The sequence below is a fragment of the Mustela erminea genome, chromosome 8 (genome assembly GCF_009829155.1).
Source record: "Mustela erminea isolate mMusErm1 chromosome 8, mMusErm1.Pri, whole genome shotgun sequence".
NCBI classification, from domain to species: Eukaryota; Metazoa; Chordata; class Mammalia; order Carnivora; family Mustelidae; genus Mustela; species Mustela erminea.
The window spans coordinates 24,173,801-24,193,197 of NC_045621.1; the positions used below are offsets into that span (position 1 = coordinate 24,173,801).

Consider the following 19,397-nt stretch of genomic DNA (forward strand, 5'->3'; position numbering starts at 1 on the left):
GATCCCAGGACCCTGAGATCATGACCTGAGCCGAAGGCAGAGGCTTTAACCCACTGAGCCACCGAGGCGCCCCCAAAATTTTCATTCTTAATAAAGAGTGGGTTGCCTGTCCCATGGTCTATGTTAACCAAGGGTCAGAAACACACAGGAGGACTACAAATTGAGAGCTCTTGTCTTTGGTGTTATGAGAAAGAGGGTTGGGTCCTGGTCTGAATGAAAATGAGGAATATTCTAGAACTTTGTGTGCAAAAGGGCAGTACCTGGGTCTTCAAATAAAATCTTAAAATAAATAAATAAATAGATAGATAAATAAATAAATAAATAGAAAGACTTTAGGGACTTTGGCATATACATAATTGTGTTTCATGTATTAATTCATTGATTCAATAGCTATTTATTGAGATTCCCTACGCACTAGGTATGAAGCTGGCTTTGGAGATATAGCAGTGAATTTAAAAATAGTTCCTGTTCTCATATATGCTACATTCCATTGTCAGAGAAAGAGGCAATAAATAAGTGATGTGTAGTTTAATAAATGGTGATAAGTGCTATAGAGAAAAGTAACACTAAAGAGTAACAAAGATGCAAAAAGTTGTGATGATGTAATATTTTAAGTGGGATTATCAGAGATGCACTCCATGATAAGGTAAAGTTGAAGAGAAGGTCTTGAATGAAGTAATAGAGGAAGCCATGGGAATATCCAGGGGAGATAGCCTCTTAGTGCTGGGGGAAGTGTGTAGAGATATCCTTGGGTAAAAATGCTTAGTATATTTGAGAAGTACAGAATGATGATGGATGGAGTTGTCTAGTACAGTGTCCGGAGCATGTGACTAACTGTGAAATGAATAAATGAATATTCTGTGTCTTTTAGAACACTGGGTCAAAAGAAAGAAAAGAAAAGTAAGTGTCAAATGTAGAAATTTTGAGATAGCTGAAAAAAATAGATTTAATATTCTGAAAATAACTTTTTCCAGACACTAAGTCATAAGGTATGCATAGAAACAATTTGAATAAATATGAGAACAACTATATTTTAGTACCTATGGATATATATCAAGATATAATAATTACCCAGGTTATGTTTTTCAAGAGTATTCCATTTTAATGTGTCACATGTATGCAAATGAATGACAACTGGAGAATACTCAGAAGCATGTTGGATACAATAAGAGAATTAAATAATAAAATAATTTCCAAGATTGAAATTGATACTTAAAAGTTTAAAGAATTCCTAGGCATCTTTATCTTATTTTTAGGATGACACCATTATTAATGATCTCCACATAAAGTTTCATAAACTAACTTACCAGTTTCTGCCCTTTTGCATCTACAACCTGAACAATAACATAAATGCACAGGATTAAACAAAAATAATTAGTAACATGCTAGTAGTTTTAGAATTCCAACATTTTTCTGTCCTCTGTACCAAGATGTCTTGCTATACATAAACTTGTACATATAAATAAACCCTAAATTATGTAGGTTATTCCATTCTATTAACACAGATCTATGCATAAGTGAAATCTCTCTTTCCTTATTACATACATCATTCACATACTCACACAATAAATAGTATGTCTTATGAAGCTGTCTGTATACCAGGCACTGGAGAGTCCATTCGCCAGCATCTTGCCATTCCTTGTAAAAGTGGAAAGACTGAGCTGAAAATCCAGTTGAAGTTTCTCAAACAACTAATGAAGGTTCACCTGCAGCTCCAAGCAATACACCCAATCAATTAAGGGCAGTGGTTTCGCCACCAGGCAGGGACGGCCCACTCTTTCCTGAAGACTGAATATTGCCTCTCTGCTTTTGCTAAAATCTGTAATATCTGCACAGAATGCTGTCTTCTGAATCCACTTCACTTATGGTTCTTGGTTGATTCTAGAGTTCTACACAAAAGAAGGATATACATTTGAGAACAAAGGGAACAACACTTGGCTGTGGGCACTGTTTACTTCCAAAAAGACCATTCTCTGTGTGGACTGGTATTTGCTTTACTCTGCCACTGTGCCCTCACTTACCAGTTGAATGCGGCCAGCAGCCCTGTATCAAGACAAAGGATTTAGAACAACTTGGATGAAAGCAGTCTTAGCCCTTTTTGTTTCAACTTTTAACTCAGTTTGGAGGACTCACACAAACTGGGCACATTAAATGTAAATCAAATGTGTCTTAATGTTTCTCAAGTAATATAAATTCTTAGAGTTTTCCAGATATAATCATTTTATGAGCTCATTGGAAGCAAAATTTTTATTGTTTACCTCTAAAAAGTATGAGAAAATATTTTAATATAATTTGGTTATTTATTTTTCTGCTACATAATACATACCTATTCTATAGTAACTGAGAATATTGTGACTGATAGTCCTTTTATAAATTCAAATAATCCTGTTGAGTAGATAGACACAGCTATATGAAACTATAGTATAATGGCAGTAATCGTATACCATCCTACTGTTTATGGACATATGGATAAACAATTCCACATAAAAACTAAACTAGAGATCACAGGAGAATCTGTTCAAAAACAGTATCAATTTTGAAGATTACCCAGAATTAAAAATGTGCTGTCATAAGAATTCTCTTGTTTGATTTTTGAAACAATGCTTTAAGCTATATTGAGCTTTATTTTTAAATAAAGACAATAACTTTCAGAAATGTTAACTGTTAATGTTAAATGGCCTGCCCAAGGTTATGTGGGCTGTCCAGGAGAGCCAGAAGCTAACCAAATGTAAATTAGAATGATTTCGTGTACTTGCTAACAATCTGGATCTATTTTTCCCTTTTCTGAGGATTCTGACTTCTCTTATTTGTGGGGAGCTGAGGGAAACTCTGACTTTTGCATGACTTAGAGCACCTTTTAAATTTTTGTTCATCATTCTTTCTCTCTTTCTTGCTCCCTCTCAGTCCTCAAGTGTCTTTATTTTCTCATGAGCTCAAAGCATACAGTTTCACATATTTCAAGCCATGTCTCTTGAAAAGCCAAAACATTTCAAAGAAATTCAGAAATTTATATTCTATATATTTTGGTTTTGGTTGAGTTCATACACCTGAACAACAACCTCAATTTATTAAAAGCTTATGAGCATATTGTTTATTCTTGACAAAATATCAGTTGATGTCATGTATAAAGATGATTACAAGTGTTTCGTTCCAGTTGTAATTATTACTATTGTGATTTTTGTTTCTCTTCTCACATAGTTTAAAGCAAGGGAGAAGAATGTAAAACTTACATGAGTTTTCAGCCAGACTGAAATCATTACAGTAATTCTTATCCTAGATGAAGACTTCTATCCATAATAGCATGCTAGTCTAGCAGAAGGATAGGTTTAAGAAACAGGCATGGTTAAATTATTTTTGATTTTTCGGTTTGCTTGGATATTTTTTATGTAATTTTTTAAAAATTTATTTATTTATTTTCAGCATAACAGTATTAATTATTTTTTCATCATACCCAGTGCTTCATGCAATCTGTGCCCTCTATAATACCCACCACCTGGTATCCAAACCTCCCACCCCCCCCACCACTTCAAACCTCTCAGATTGTTTTTCAGAGTCCATAGTCTCTCATGGTTCACCTCCCCTTCCAATTTCCCCCAACTCCCTTCTCCTCTCTATCTCCCCTTGTCCTCCATGCTATTTGTTATGCTCCACAAATAAGTGAAACCATATGATAATTGGCTCTCTCTGCTTGACTTATTTCACTCAGCATCATCTCTTCCAGTCCCGTCCATGTTGCTACAAAAGTTGGGTATTCATCCTTTCTGATGGAGGCATAATACTCCATAGTGTATATGGACCACATCTTCCTTATCCACTCATCCGTTGAAGGGCATCTTGGTTCTTTCCACAGTTTGGTGACTGTGGCCATTGCTGCTATAAACATTGGGGTACAGATGGCACTTCTTTTCACTACATCTGTATAGAATCGATTCCATTTACTATAGCACCAAGAACCATAAGATACCTGGGAATAAACCTAACCAAAGAGGTAAAGGATCTGTACTCGAGGAACTACAGAACACTCATGAAAGAAATTGAAGAAGACACAGAAAAATGGAAGACCATTCCATGCTCTTGGATCGGAAGAATAAACATTGTTAAAATGTCTATATTGCCTAGAGCAATTTATACTTTTAATGCCATTCCGATCAAAATTCCACCGGTATTCTTCAAAGAGGTGGAGCAAATAATCCAAAAATTTGTATGGAACCAGAAGAGACCCCGAATCGCTAAGGAAATGTTGAAAAACAAAAATAAAACTGGGGGCATCATTGCTTGGATATTTTTTTAAGTAAGCTCTAGGCACACCATGGAGCTTGAACTCATGACCCCAAGATCAAAAGTTTCATGCTCTATGGACTGAGCCAGGCAGGCACTCCTTTTTGGCTATTTTTCGATAAATGTATCTTTAGGTCTTCAGTATTGAAAAGTAAAACTTCGGACGGTAAATGTATGTACAAATAACAGCTGCAAAGGGCGCCTGGGTAGCTCAGTGGGTTAAAGCCTCTGCCTTCATCTCAGGGTCCTGGGATTGAGCCCCAGCACTGGGCTCTCTCTGCTCAGCAGGGAGCCTGCTTCCTCCTCTCTCTCTGCCTGCCTCTCTGCCTGCCTCTCTGCCTGCTTGTGATCTCTCTCTCTGTCAAATAAATAAATAAAATCTTAAAAAAAAAAAGCCGCAAAGTAAAAGTTTTAAACATCTCTCTGTTAGTGAAGGACTACCTGTCATAGAGTAATTTATTTTTAACTCTCCTAATCTGAAAAGTAAAATGGATCTCCTTTTATAACTTTAATGAGAACTTCTTTACTCTGTAATCCTCCTTTCCTTCACCACCTTTAAGCTCTCCCTCTCCAGTGATTCTTTCTCTCTTGCACTTAAAAATGTTATTTCTCTCAGAAAAAAGGGGGAAAAAAAAGAAAGCAAGTAAGCAAACTCTTACCTGGATCTTTGCATTCCTTTCTTGGAAACACTGAGTACCTTTCCTTATTCTTTTATGGCACAACTTCATTCATTCATATATTTATTCATTCTGGAAGCATTTGCTGAGTACTTCAGTTAGTCAGTCCTAGTGCTTGATGCCATTGAAACAGAGAGGAAACAGTTCCCAGTCAAAATCACAGGGAAAAAGCACAAATAAGCAATTCATTATATTTAGCGAGAAAACTTACTAAGAGAACACATAGAAGGGGCATGCAATGAGGAAGGATTTGAAGAAACTGATGGAATTAAAATCTTCTTGGAATTAATATTTTACCAAAAAGCCCTAGATGTTTCTGCTCATGTCATTAACACCCATTCATTTCTTAAACTAGCATTCATGTCCACCACTCGAAAGTCATTGCTTTTTTAAACATTCACCAGTGACCTAAGTGGAAAATCCAATGACTCATCCTCAATTTCACTCAACTCTTCAAAATTTTTCCTCTCTCAAGATCTAGCTCAAAATCTCATTCCTGGTTTACTTTTTTCAGCATCAAAACTGCATTCCTGGAGCATTTAGTTAATCCACAAATAAACAGTTGCTGACCTATTGTTTTGTATTATACAATGTTTTTGAAATTATGTCAGCCAATGTCTAAAATTTCATCATTCTGACTGAGGCTACATTATCCACAGAACCTAACATATAGCCCTCAAACAAATACATACTAAAAAAAATACTGATTTAGTAAATAAATCTAGAAGAATATTAAAGAATTAATCTAGAAAGTGTGCAACGGCAGTTTTCTCATCAACTTGAATTACTGAACAATACAAATAAATACCTAATTATATGGAGTCAAATAAGAGAATAAGATTAAAGCATTTAATATGTCATTAGAAGCAAAAGCAACTCAGATACACACACAAATTAATGATAGCATATAACCACTCATAAAAAAATTCATAAATTAACTTTTTAACAAATTACCTTTTTATATTCTTGCAAATAGTGGCAACAAATTGGCTACTTCAAGCGGTGACACTACAGTTAAATTATGGGACCTGTCTAAAGGCAATTGCATTTTGACCTTTGAAGGACACAGCCATGCAGTATGGTCCTGCACGTGGCACTCCTGTGGTGATTTTGTGGCTTCTTCCTCCCTGGATACAACTAGCAAAATTTGGGATGTTAATAGGTAAGAAGTACTTTAAACATTACTGACCCTCTACACTAATAAATATACATGGGTAATGCTTTTTTTCTCTCAGCACTATGACAGGAAACATTAAAAAAAATAATTTGTTGGTTGATAAAATTATAGAAAGCTACTGAAATAATCTCTGTGAAATTCATTTCTAACTCTATTAATCATTGTTGATGTAATAGTCTTTTCTATATGTAAGTATAACGATCAAGCCTATGTAATAGGATTAGAATTGTTTCATTGGAAAGTTGTTTGTTTTAAGCAGGAGAGAAACAAATACTTATTTTAAAGGGTTAGAATTTTAGTTCTCTCTTCCACAGGATTTCTTTATATTCAAACCAGCAATTTAATAGACATGAATATGACAGAGATAATAATTTGCTCTATGCTTAATTTTGGTATAATACACCCAAACTAAATGCTTCTTCTCAATTCATAAATTGCAAGAATTAATGTAATTTGATGTATGCAAAGTCCTGTACAAAACTGTATGGTTATAGAAGTTTTATATTTTTAAGACAGTCGAATGTATTATTTTACAGTGTCAAATACCTCTCATCCATGTATTTATGTATGATTATTCTATTCTGTTAGGTTTAAAATAGGATACAAAAAGCTACTATCAAATATCCTGACTGCTTCAGCTAACTAAGGGACTATAAATCATCAGTCAGACTCCTTATCACTTTAATTATTGAAATAGTGCTCGGATTCTAAATATGTGATAATGACTTTTAAAAGTTTAGGTAAACAATTGTCACTGAGCTATTGTAGTTTACTTGTAGGAGAAAAATGGACTCACTGTGACAGTAAACACTACTGATTTGGGGTTACAAGTAAAGCAATACCTTGAACAAATTCTACCAATTCTTTCTTGAATTATGGGTAACATTTAAGAGAAAGGTCAAGTAAGATGCTTACAAAACGTCTGGTTTTCTGGAAGGATTCATTAAAAGGCTTTACTATGTCCTGTGCATAAGTTGACTGTCTCCTAAGCCCATGTAGCAGTTATTATGCTGTTTCTTCTTAGTACCAAACTTATCCTCCTATGCCTGTTTTTGTGATGCTGCAACTGGAATTTTGCAGACTATGCACATTTTTGCTTTGTCAGCAGACTCTCTGTTAGGCTTTGGCAATAGAGGGTGCATGTAGGAAACTGCAGGTTTGGGGGAGGAGGGGGAGACTTGATTTTCATCTCCTTCCTGTGGGGTTCTTCTGGACCTGTAGTTCTAGTGAGCGTCACCCTGGCAACACCTCACTTCAGCAATAGCACTTTATTCTTCACAGCAGATAAATCCAAATAAATTGGCAGTTTTTCTAATGCTTGCGGAAAAGCTGCATTATGCTGTCATCAAAGACGTTAACTCCAGCAAACAGGCACCCTTTTCTCAGAGGTCTGTGTTCCCAGCCCATCATGGCCCCGTTTCTGAGCCGAGGAACACCAATACCAGTAGACAAGGGTCCCCCTCCTTCAAGAGCTAAGTTTCAGTTCTACAGGCACCCCTCTTCAAGTTCCTAGGTTTCAACAATCCACCCTATTTCTTTTATTCACTAAATCCTATGGATGGTAGCTCTTTCCGGCAGTGGCAGTTCTTTTTTTCTCTACTTAGTCATCCAACAACGTTATACATAGGTAACAATCCCATAAATTAAATTCTTACTGTTAAAATGTTGTTAGAGTTTTGTCTCCTGACTTGACCCATATAGGAAATTAATGAATAAATAACATAACCCACCTGAATTATACAGATTCAGTTAAATAATGTTTGGCATAGTCTGCATCGGAAAACATGGCTCCTAATAATATAATTTAGATCTATTTCTATCTCAAGTAGTGAAAACTTAGATGTGTTTTGATTCTCAAATGCATACCATTTGCTTTTGTGCAGTAATCAATCATATGCAATTCTTAATTTTATTATGTTTCTATATTATGTGACCAGATTTAATAAATATTTATTATAACAGTATATTGGAATTAAAAAACACTTTACTGAGGTAAGATTGACATACAAAAGGCTGTGCATATTTAATGTATACAATTTGATAAATTTGGTAATAAGTATACACCCATGAATAAATATACACCATCACCAGTCTATGACATAAACCTAATATCACCTCCAAAACCTTTTTCCTGTCTTCTTGTATTACTATTATTATTGACAAGAGCTCTTAATATTAAATCTAGCAAAAGTTTAACTATACAATACATTGTTGTTAACTGTGTATACTGTGTTATACGGTAGATCTCTAAGACTTATTTATTTTCTGTAACTGAAGTTTTAACACTAGTATCAAATTTTAATTTTTATCACTGTTGGCTTAGATGAGAATCCTAATAGAAGATTGTGGTACATTCTATAATATAATATATTTTCCAAAGTTTTAATCATTCAGTGTTTAAAACAACAACAACAACAACTGTAGTTTAAAAACTGGTTCCCACTAGACTCAGCCCTACTTGGAATGATTTCAAAGATTTTGATTTAATGACTTTTTTCTGTGACTCCGATATCCAGATACTGTCTCTTCCAGTTGATGCCCTGTATATATTGATATAGCAGATCAAAATTGTTCCTAATTGATGTCAAAAATTCTTTATATTTCAAATTTCCTGTCAATGTCAAGGGCTTACTTTCATCACCAAAGAGAAACAAATATATACCAATTTTGAAGCTGAGGTTGTGGCAATTAAGGGAGAAATTAATTTTTTCTATAGTAACTATTGATATATGAGGCATATTCAAAACACTGGGTTGCAATTTAAAGTTTCTCATTACTCATGGATCAGTACTTTGTAGATATGTCTAAAACTGGTATCTTTATAATTTCATAGGTTAATGGAACCTATGTGATTTAAGGGGAGAGATCTTTTGCCTTTGAAAGATGTTGGTGGCAGAAGCTGTGCTGTGCTGAGTCATATACTCTTATCCTGATGCCATATACTTTCAGTGAAAAAAATTATATTGATAGATTCTGCTGCTCACCAGAGAAGGAGGAGATTAAAATATATTCTTCTCTTTTACACTTTGTTTTTATCTTTGCGCTCCTGGCTTAGTCTTGAGCATCCGTTAGTTGATGTCAGGTCCCTAGTTTTGCAACTGCTCCTCAATTGGATTTCTTGCCAAAAGCACCCAATTATCTTTTTATCAGAAAGTTGGATAACTGAGAATCACAATTAACATAAAAAATCCCAGATCGAGTGCTAAGAAGAATCTCTGAACAGTATCTGTGGTATGATTAGTTTGGACGTATCGACACTCTACGAAGTTTCTATGAATAATTAACAGGAGTATTTCAATGATCTTCTGAAATGATTATTTATATAAAGTGGAAATTTATATGTATTTCAACTAGCAATAATTGATTTTTACCTTAATTTTCAAGTATATTTATTAAAAGTCAATCTAAAAGCACACATGCACACTTAAACATACACACACATACACACATACTCACACCATTGGATCCTAAGTAGGCAGTGCTTGACACATAGTAGTTTGGTTGCATGAATGATAAAAAAAAAAATCAAGTATACATGTGGAGAAAGTGCTCTCCCTGCTCCCATTTACATTCAAGCTAAAATTTAATTGTTCTGTCTTATCCTACATAAATCTAAAAAGTGACTAAAATGGGATAGGAAAATCAGAAAAGATCTCAGTCAGCTATAAAAAATAGCTAGTGTTTCTTCAAAGAATAAGATTATCAATAAATATTCATGAAATGAATAGTGTTACACTGTGTTATAGATATTGGAAAAATTTAAGACTCCATAACTACCTTCAATGAAATTACAAGTAATTTTAAAATGCAGCAATATTGAAGCAATCAGAGAATGTGCGATACATCTGCAATTTATTATGTCAGGTAGGTTATTCTAGGTGACTCCTAGTTGTTTTTCTTCCATGGTAGCTGGGATTTGGCTGAGGGGTTCTACCAGACTATCACTCTGATATTTGGTAGGCAGACCCTGTACCTCTTAGCTCCTAGCTTGAGGGGAAGGGATTGGAACAGCCAAAATGTTACTGACTGTAACTGCCCCCACTGCTGTAACAAGATATTACACTGGCAAAAATGGAGTGGTTTAAGACAAGGATGGAAGGATACAGAGGTACTTGTAACATTCAACAGCTTCTGGACCCCAGACAGTGAGATATAAATCTGCCATCCTTATATTCAGGAGTGTTGTTTCAGATGCCCTTAAGATTAAGTTGAGTGAGAAAAATAAAGCAGATTTAAGAACTATGTTTAGAAAAGTAATTTTTGATTTCTTCTGCATTGCATTGACTGGAAGGAAATATGTTGGAAACCTTGGGAGTTTAGAAAATTTTATCTTATTCTTAATAACCCTGACCCTTCAGACCCTTCAAACTTCAAAACAGTCCTCAGGGCCCTGAACTTGCATCCAAAGGAAGTTCACTTCTAGTATTTTACAGTGTGCACTGAAGGCACAGGCCATAGCACCCACTTTAGTTCTGGTCATAGAGGATAAGGAACAAGAACAAAACCTCCCCAAACAAAGGCAGAGACCAGAGAGAACCACGGGCACAGGTGATTCTTTTAGGAAGAGAGACATGATTCAATCACTCTTCTTTAGAGCCATGGCAAAGTTCCTCATGATGCCTGCCCAGGATTCCATCACTATTTAGACTAGCAACTCTTGTGTGTTCCCCATTTTTCTCCTTTTGTATTGGAGTTTGTGTTGCAGTTATTCTGTCCTTGCTTCAAGGTACATTTTTTTGTGGTGACAGAAAAGACAAAAACTTGTCTGTTATTTGTCACCAGGACGTGAGATGCCTCTGCCTCCAGTAGAGCGGACGGAGCATCTCGCAGAGATCATGCATTATGAGGTACTTGCAGTAAAGGAGTAGCATTTTGTGTCGTCTCCTTTGGTGCACAGCGTGCAAGGTCAGTGAGAACACGTGGAAAGAAGAATGGCACAGATGTTTGGTGGGCAAAAGGCCACCGTGTGGCAGAGACTACTAGCTGTTCACCAGAAGCCACTCTCTCCTTCTTCCATATTATTAGCCTGGCTGACGACCTAATTTTTTTTCTTAGCCTCCGTTAAGTTAAGTGTGGTTATGTTATTAAGTTCTCTATAAGAGTATTATTTGAAGTGATATGTGCCATTTCTATGTTCTTTTCCCCTGGTGGAAAGATGGGGTATCGATGACAAGGACAAGAGTAATCTTAGAAGCCAATTACTGAAAATGACAGAGCAATTGTCAGTCGGCTTGAAGTAAAGCCACCCCCATTTTCTACCTCTGGTTGTCTTATAACATGCTCTGGACTCTTAAGCAATAAGAAAATAAACTTCTCTTTTGTTTGAGACATTATATTTCCAGTCTATTTGTTATAGCATTTTAGCCTGCCCAGTCCAAAATTAAGTACCCATGAATATTTGTTCAGAGATATGTTTTTCCCCTTATGACATAATATTAAGGCATTTAAGACAAGCCCTGTCACTGTTCTCAAAATTATTTAGATGGAGTAGTAATAGAGATTTGGTACTGGTAATAAATATCTATTCAACTCCTTCTACTTTTTCTCCCCTTGCTCTTTCTATTTCCCATTCTTAATTCTGTTAAGAGCCTCTAAAATCCTACATGCCAATAGCAATACCTGTAAATTGAATAATTAGTTTGCATGGAAGTTAATGCCTGCAAAAATAGTAAATTATAAGACAAAATATTAGTGTCTCCATTAGTGAGAAACTAATTCAATAATAATGATTTCATTTAAACAGTAAAGAAATACTGAGAATCTCAATTTTATAGTAGCACTGACTGTATTTACTGACAAGAACCAGTTTTTCTGACTGCAGTCAAGCTGATAGAATACAAATAATTACCTTTCATTTAGTTGACCTTACAGGTTTGTTTTTCAAAATTTACTTTGAAGCAAATACGCACTGAGCACTCTGTTATGTGCATTGTTCTAGTCACTAAGCTACATCAGTGAACAAAACTGACAAAAAAGCTCCTGTCTTCATGTAGATGCCATTCTATTGGAAGGGAGAAAATACATCAAACAAAAAAAAATTATGTGTAGTATTTAAAAGTCTTAAGTATGGTAGAGAAAAAGTAAAATATGAGCATTGGAAAGGAATGGTGGGAATTAGGAAGAATTCCAATTTTAAACAGGGTGATCAGGAAAATTCTCACCATAAAGTTGATATTTGGATAATCTAGAGTAGGTAAGAAAGCAAGTCAAGAAGATATCTAGGAGAGCATTTCAAGCTTTCTTTAGTAGTGAGCTCCCCTTGTCTTGGGAGCAGGACAAGGCAGGCCCAGTGTGTCTGGGGTAGGGTGAGCAGATGAGTAAAAGATAGAGGTAAGGCAGATAGTTATATGGGAAGCACATATGAAACAGGATCTTGTGGCTTATTTGAGTGACTTGATCTTTATTCTCAGTGGGGTAGAAAACCACTGGAGGATTTTGAATAGAACAGTCACATAATCCATTTTACACTACTGTGCTGAGATGGTGCTGTTGTAGAAGAGCGGGGTGGGGGAACAAAGATAAGGCAGGAAGATCGCCTGGGAAGCTATTGCCACAGTTTAGGCCAAAGACAGTAAAGATTTGCACCATAAGGAGAATAGTGAGGATAATAAGAATTTTTGTATTCTGGACAGATTTGGAAGACAAAGCTAAAAAGAATTGCTGAGGAATTGTGTCTTGAAAGAGAAAGAGAATACAAATCACTCTGTTAAATTTTGAGACACCTAAAAATCAAAAGATTCATTCTCTTTATGCTGGAACACTATCATGAACTTTATAAAACACTTTTCCAAGAAAATTCATCAACTGGCATTCCAGAGAAGGCTGTAGAATGAAGAATGCTTTCTCATTTTTCATGTAACAGGTGATTTCAATTGGAGATATTTGAGTGTTTCTTCCTGCCCACTAGCATTGCTTCCTTCTCAATTTAATAATTCATTTCCAATCATAACCGCTAGGCTGGGTGAGATGAGAGAAACAGAAGGCTATGGATGAAGGGAATAGCTAAAATTAAGAAAAAAGAAGTGTAAAATATTAAGATTTTCTTATGGTGAGTTATTGTCTTTTAATAATAATATACTATTAATTTCTTTTGGGTAAATGCATCCATGTAGACTCTAAAAATGGGAAAAATTAATTTTTATTATAAATTAGTAATAATAAGATAGCACCAAATAAATTATAAAAATGGAATTTAGTATTTATAACATACAGTATTTCTTTAATAATATATTTCATGTTCTTTATGATTCACTTGTGAAATTGGGTATATTAGAGATGAAGGAGATATTGTACAATATTAATGGTTTTAAAACATAATATAAGAAGTATTAAGTCTCAAGGGCATGGATTATTGGTATATTAATACCTGTCTGGTATTGTAAAGCCCCCCAATTTGCCTCCTTTTACTTGAAAAGACACCCAAGGTGTATATATTAATAGGCTGCTAAAGAAATCCTTGAAACATAATTATTTTACATTAAAAGGAATGGTAACATACTTAAATTGACCTCTTGTGATCAATTTATCCTGTTCCATGGATAATAAATCAATTTTCACATGTTCTTGGATTTTTGTTTATATTTAAATGAAGTTTCCCCTTGAAATATAGGCTTTAAATTATACCTTTCATATTATTGAACATAAGTATATATAGATAATCATAAAAAAATGAAAAAAATAAAATAGAATATATATTTTTTCACTCTCATCTTCACTCCAAAACACTACATAATTACTAGGCAAATAGAATAGATATTTCATGAAGAAAAATCCTGTTAAAGCTAAAGTTCAGATGTCATTTAGTAAATTATAGAATGACTAAAAAATTATGAAGCTCTAACAACTAATACGGCTTTCGGTGTATGTGTGAAGAATGCTTCAAGCAACTGTGTTCACTGCAGTAGATTTGATGTTAATGTTCTTTCACATTAATGCACTTGATTGATCATAAAAGAGGTAGATGTCATTAAGATTTCAAAATTCGACCTTATACTTTTAGAAAACAACTACTATCTCACATAGATGGAGTCTCTAATTTGTATTTAACTTGTGCTAAATAAGGTGCATTCTCTGTTAACTTACAAACCAGCTAAACTGTATATTAGAAATAGGGGGTTCCTGGATGACTCAGTTGGTTAAGAGTCCAACTCTTGGTTTCAGTTCAGGTCATGATCTTAGGGTCTGAGATCCAGCCCCAAGTTGGGCTCAATCCTCAGCACAGAGTCTGCTTGAGATTCTATCTCCCACCATCTTCCACCCCCTCTGCTCTTCCCCTTGCTTATACTCCCTCTTTAAAATAAACAAAATCTAAAAAAAATTAAAAAAAAATTAAAAAAAATAAAATAAACAAAATCTTCAAAAAAAAAAAAGGAAATGATTTAGATGAGTATAGGTGAAACTAAGGATATTCCAATGACTGGATATATGTATGTTAAAACATGGTATTTTATTACTTCATTGACACCAATTGAACAATTTAATGTTTAAAAAAAAAAGGAACACTCCTTTTCCACCCCCACCAAAAAAGATCTGATTAATAGATGAGTCTTAATTCTCCTCAGTGCTAATGACTAATAAGATGTAGTGTATTTCCTCATTAATATATATTAAAATAAAATGATCTATAGCCATAATATACATGAGGTAAAAAATTAGAATCACATGTGTTTTTATATCTTAAGTTTGGTTATATATATGTGTGTATGTATGTACGTGTCTACCCACATTGGTGCATGCACATATTTTAGTATTAATGCAGTGAGTTTAAACATTTAGCTCAAAATTAATTTTAGAGTTATATAAGTGACTATCATAAATATTTATGCACCTAATCAAAATGATATTTATTTATTTACCTATGCTTTATCAGTGCTACAAAACCAACTTGTTTAAAACCCATTTATTTGGAACAGGAAAAACTAAGTATTATGACCCTGAAACATTGTTTTGAAATTACTGAAATAGTTTTCATTTAAAGTAAACTCTAAGATTTGATTCACTTGTTATTTAAATGAAATGAATATCCAAATGTATCAAATCAAAATAAAAGAAGTAAACTAGGTGATGTAAAAATAGCAAGCAATATAGGTGGGATTAATATACTTTCTTATTTAAAACCATGTTATTAGATGGGAAATACTTCCTATTTAATAATAATGAATTTTTCTTAAATAAAACATTAGAGAATATAATTTTCATAGAAATTTCAAATAATTTAATGTGTGACCTGAATTGAAAATGAACCAGACCATCTTCCCTCAAAGAACATGGATGATTATCACCTTGTCTGGCCTTTGGTCACCTCACAACCTGGAATGGGTCCTGCAGGAAGCAATATCACTAGGAGTAATTTCACTTTGTAGAAAAGTCATTGCTTTTCATTTGGCCTACAGCTTCTTAATTCATTTACTAGATTAGATTGATTATTTATTCTTTTATTCAATATTTACTGACTATGTACCAAGTCATATGGCAAACAAAGCTTTAGTCTCAGGAATTTATGTTATGGAAGGTGCCACTGATTATCCACACCTTATAAATTATTAGAGGGGCTCTCTACTTGAACATTGATCTAAAGATTAATTACTTAGCTCTAGAGAGACAAAATGACTATTATTGGGAGTGACTGGCTTTTTGAGGTGTATGTGTCCTACTTCTCTATTATTGGAAAAACTATAGTCTTACGAGTCATAGTCCCCAATGAGGTGGACATTTACAATGGTGCAGTCTTCTCATCTTATAAGGATGATTTTTTTCAGTTGCATTTGAATTCTATTAGTAGCCTGTAGGTTCCCATAACACACAAACATCCCGTTTAAGATAGTTTAAAGCAGTTTCCATTTGAAGAATGAACTTTTCTGTGACGATTCTATTCCATTTTTGGGTGTTATTATGTCAGTTTGTTTTTGAGATAGCACCAAATAAATTATAAAAATTGAGTTTAGTATTTATAATATAAAATATTTCATTAATAATATATCTCATGTTCTTTATGATTCGTTTGCAAAGTTGGATGTATTAGAAATCAAGGACATATTACACACTATTAATGGTTTTAAAATGTAACATAAAAAGTATCAAGACTCAAGGGCATATACTAATACCTGCCTGGTGTTGGGAGATTGAGTTTTGAGTAAGAAAGAATATGGTGAATTTTCGAATAATATTCATTAGCAAGAAACAATCTAAAATGCTATCCAGCAATAACAATTAGAAATAATTATAAGAAGTATTTTATTTGTTTGTTTCTACCTTTGGCTAGTAAGATCACCCAGATTACATAATTTCTTGAGTATATTGACAGATTTGGAGGGATCCAAGAATTTTTTTTTTTTTTTTACTCCTGCTAAGTAATGCAATCACTTAAAAATTAAGCTTGAAAGTGTAGAATGAGTTATATAGAGTTATTTTATGTATTATTCTCTAATTATATGTCCCAGTAAAATTTCTTACTCATATATTTAAGATTTAAGGTCACTGTTGGAGGGGCACCTTCGTGGCTTAGTCAGCTGTGCATCTAACTTTTAGTTTTAACTCAGGTCATAGTTGCAGGGTTATGAGATAGAGCCCCGAGCTGGGCTCTGCACTCAGCATGGAGTCTGCTTGAGATTCTCTCTTCCTCTGCCTCTCTCTCTCTCTCTATCTCTCTAATAAGTAAGTAAATTTTTAAGTGAAAAGGGTAAAGTTACTGTTGGAAATTCATGGTGGTTATCCAAATTGGATTTTAAAAGGTGCAACATTTTAGCCTGGAAACACAAAATATATCTTTATATGAAAGCCCTAACTACTGTAAAATATTGAGCATTTGACATTTTTTTTCTTGATTAGCTTTCCCAGATTTCTGACAAGTTTATAAAAACATCTGATGCTTACCTTTTTAGATATATGTATAACTTATTTTGTTGTCTATTCCTATAACTATCATGTGACAGATTAAATTTGCTTTTTAGAGAATATTAATGTCAGCATTTCCAGAATAAATTTAACTTAATTATTTTGCACATGTGAATTAATGTATCATAGGTGTATGCAAAATTACAAGAAACTATATGTGCACCAATGATGCTACCTGCCGCATGCTTAATATTCATTATGAATTGTAAATTTCTTACACAATAATGCTAACAAACACATGTGAATTATGTATGCAGTCATCTTTACTCTCTGCTCTCTTTTTCTCTTATTCATTTATAGTCAGGCTACAAAGTCCTAGACTTGAGGCTTTCAGCAGCAATATCTCCAAAAGTAAATTAACTCTTTATTATCTGAATTATCATGGCTCTTATTGTTTATATTCAAATTCTTACCACTATAGTTTACCTAAGGATCCAATCCCCAAATAGGAATGGATTGTTCAGTGTTTCTTCAGAAGCTATTGGGATTAATTCCATTAGACTAACAGCCCTGTTTATTTGGATCACCACAATAAACTGGCTATTATATTCTAGATATTGTCCATATAGCCACCAATCAGATTTGATCTCTCATTTACCTCTGATCTCCCTCTGTATGCTTTGAAATTCAATACCTGTTATCAACAAAATATTCTGTATCCTCAATATTGTCAAAATATTCTTTCATCTTCTTCCTTAAACTAATCTCCCTTGAGCAGTTTGAGCCCCATTTTTAATGGATCCCCTACCTCCTTCCTCTTAAAATATTTCTCCAAAGATTTATATCTCCTCATGAATATCAAGCATGGAAAGCATGTAGATTCTACCTCTGAACTGCATAAATAAAATTTATTTTAGAGTTTTGCACACAGCATCATATATTAACTCATCTATATAAAATAGTTAAAGTTAAAATTGTTTGGAGTACTGACACAAATGCCACCTACCAGAAGACCTCATGGTTTATTCACTAATGTGTTCTTAGTACCTAAATAGAGATTGGGTCATATGGGAAAGTAATAAAGATTTGTTTAATTAATATGTAAACTAATGGTTTATGTTCCCACCATGCTCTTCACAGTCAATTCTAGATCACTTTTCCTTCCTCCCACCTTCCCCAAACCACAACTTTGTAGAAGCACACAGTTGACTGTACAATTAGCCACTTCTCCATTTTATAGTCAGATACATAAATGCCGGGCCATCCCCTTTGTATTTTGAATAATTTAGTTCATGGTTTACTGTCTTCATTGAATGCAACTTTAATATCCAAGAAGAAAATTCATCTAACACCTTGCCCGTCTAGTTTCTTCACCCCCTTACGTCCAATAACTTTAAAATTTAGATTTTAAATTTTCTACTCTGTAAGCACCATCTTCCCTCTCTCTAGCTTGTAGACTCCAATATTATCACTCCAACAATTCTTTCCAGTGATATTGATAATTCAACACCTCCACTGTTTTGTTTTATTTTGTTTTTCTTGCCTGTGATAATTGCCCTGTAGGCTCTCTTCTTACCCAGATGTCCATCACAATGACCTCTCCTTTCCACCCAGCTTCAATTCCATTGGTTCTCCCTTGTTCCATAGTTCTTGCCTGTCAAAACCCCAATTCTGTTCAAGCCAAATGCTCTACCTACTCTATGTCTGTACCTGATAAGCTGAGCATGACTAGAAAAAAGACAAAAAGAAAAACAAAAATGAACCATGGTGACAGGTTTCAATTTATATTTATAACATCAACTCACAAGTTGAATCCTACTACTACTCTGTTGATCTACTCTGTTGATTAACTTTCTATCATATGAGATAAATATTTCATACCTTCCTCCTCTATCTTCAAATCCCTGACAGCTTCCTTATTCCTCTGAGATGATGATCTGTAGATTTTATTTCATTAAGCAAGTAGAAACATTCAGAAGAAAACTTTCTAATATTTCCACAACCAAGTTCATCAGTGATTTAGATAGATAGATAGATGATAGATAGATAATAGATAGATTATTTTTACCCTCTCTCTTTCTCTCCAGGTGCTGACAGGGTAGTTGTATTCTGGACTGGCTAGCCTGGACAGGGTAGTTTAAGGTGGCCTTGTTCACATGTCTAAAGCTTCACCTGGGACATTTGGGGAACCTCTCTCTGTGGTCAGCCTTTCATCCTCCATCTTTCTTGCCTGAGCTTCTCCACATTATGGCAAAAAGACTCCAACAGAAAGAGAAATACCTGGTGAACAAGAACTTGTTCATATCTCCTCTTTCTAGTGTCCCACTGACCAAAAAAAAATCACATAGCCAAAACCAGGGTCAATGTTGGAGGAGACTACCCAAGAGTGTGCATATAAGGATAGAAATAATGGCAACCATTCCGTTGACAAT

General features: G+C 34.3%; 1 protein-coding gene across 2 annotated transcripts in view; it reads left to right on the forward strand.

The window, feature by feature from the left end:
- The window catches only part of SPAG16 (sperm associated antigen 16), a 1,029,828-nt gene that overhangs the window by 545,605 nt on the left and 464,826 nt on the right, over positions 1–19,397 (forward strand). For both annotated transcript variants that reach the window (XM_032354709.1, XM_032354710.1), the window contains exon 12: positions 5,932–6,117. In XM_032354709.1, the coding sequence (XP_032210600.1) occupies positions 5,932–6,117 (186 nt within the window). The remainder of the gene's footprint in view (positions 1–5,931; positions 6,118–19,397) is intronic.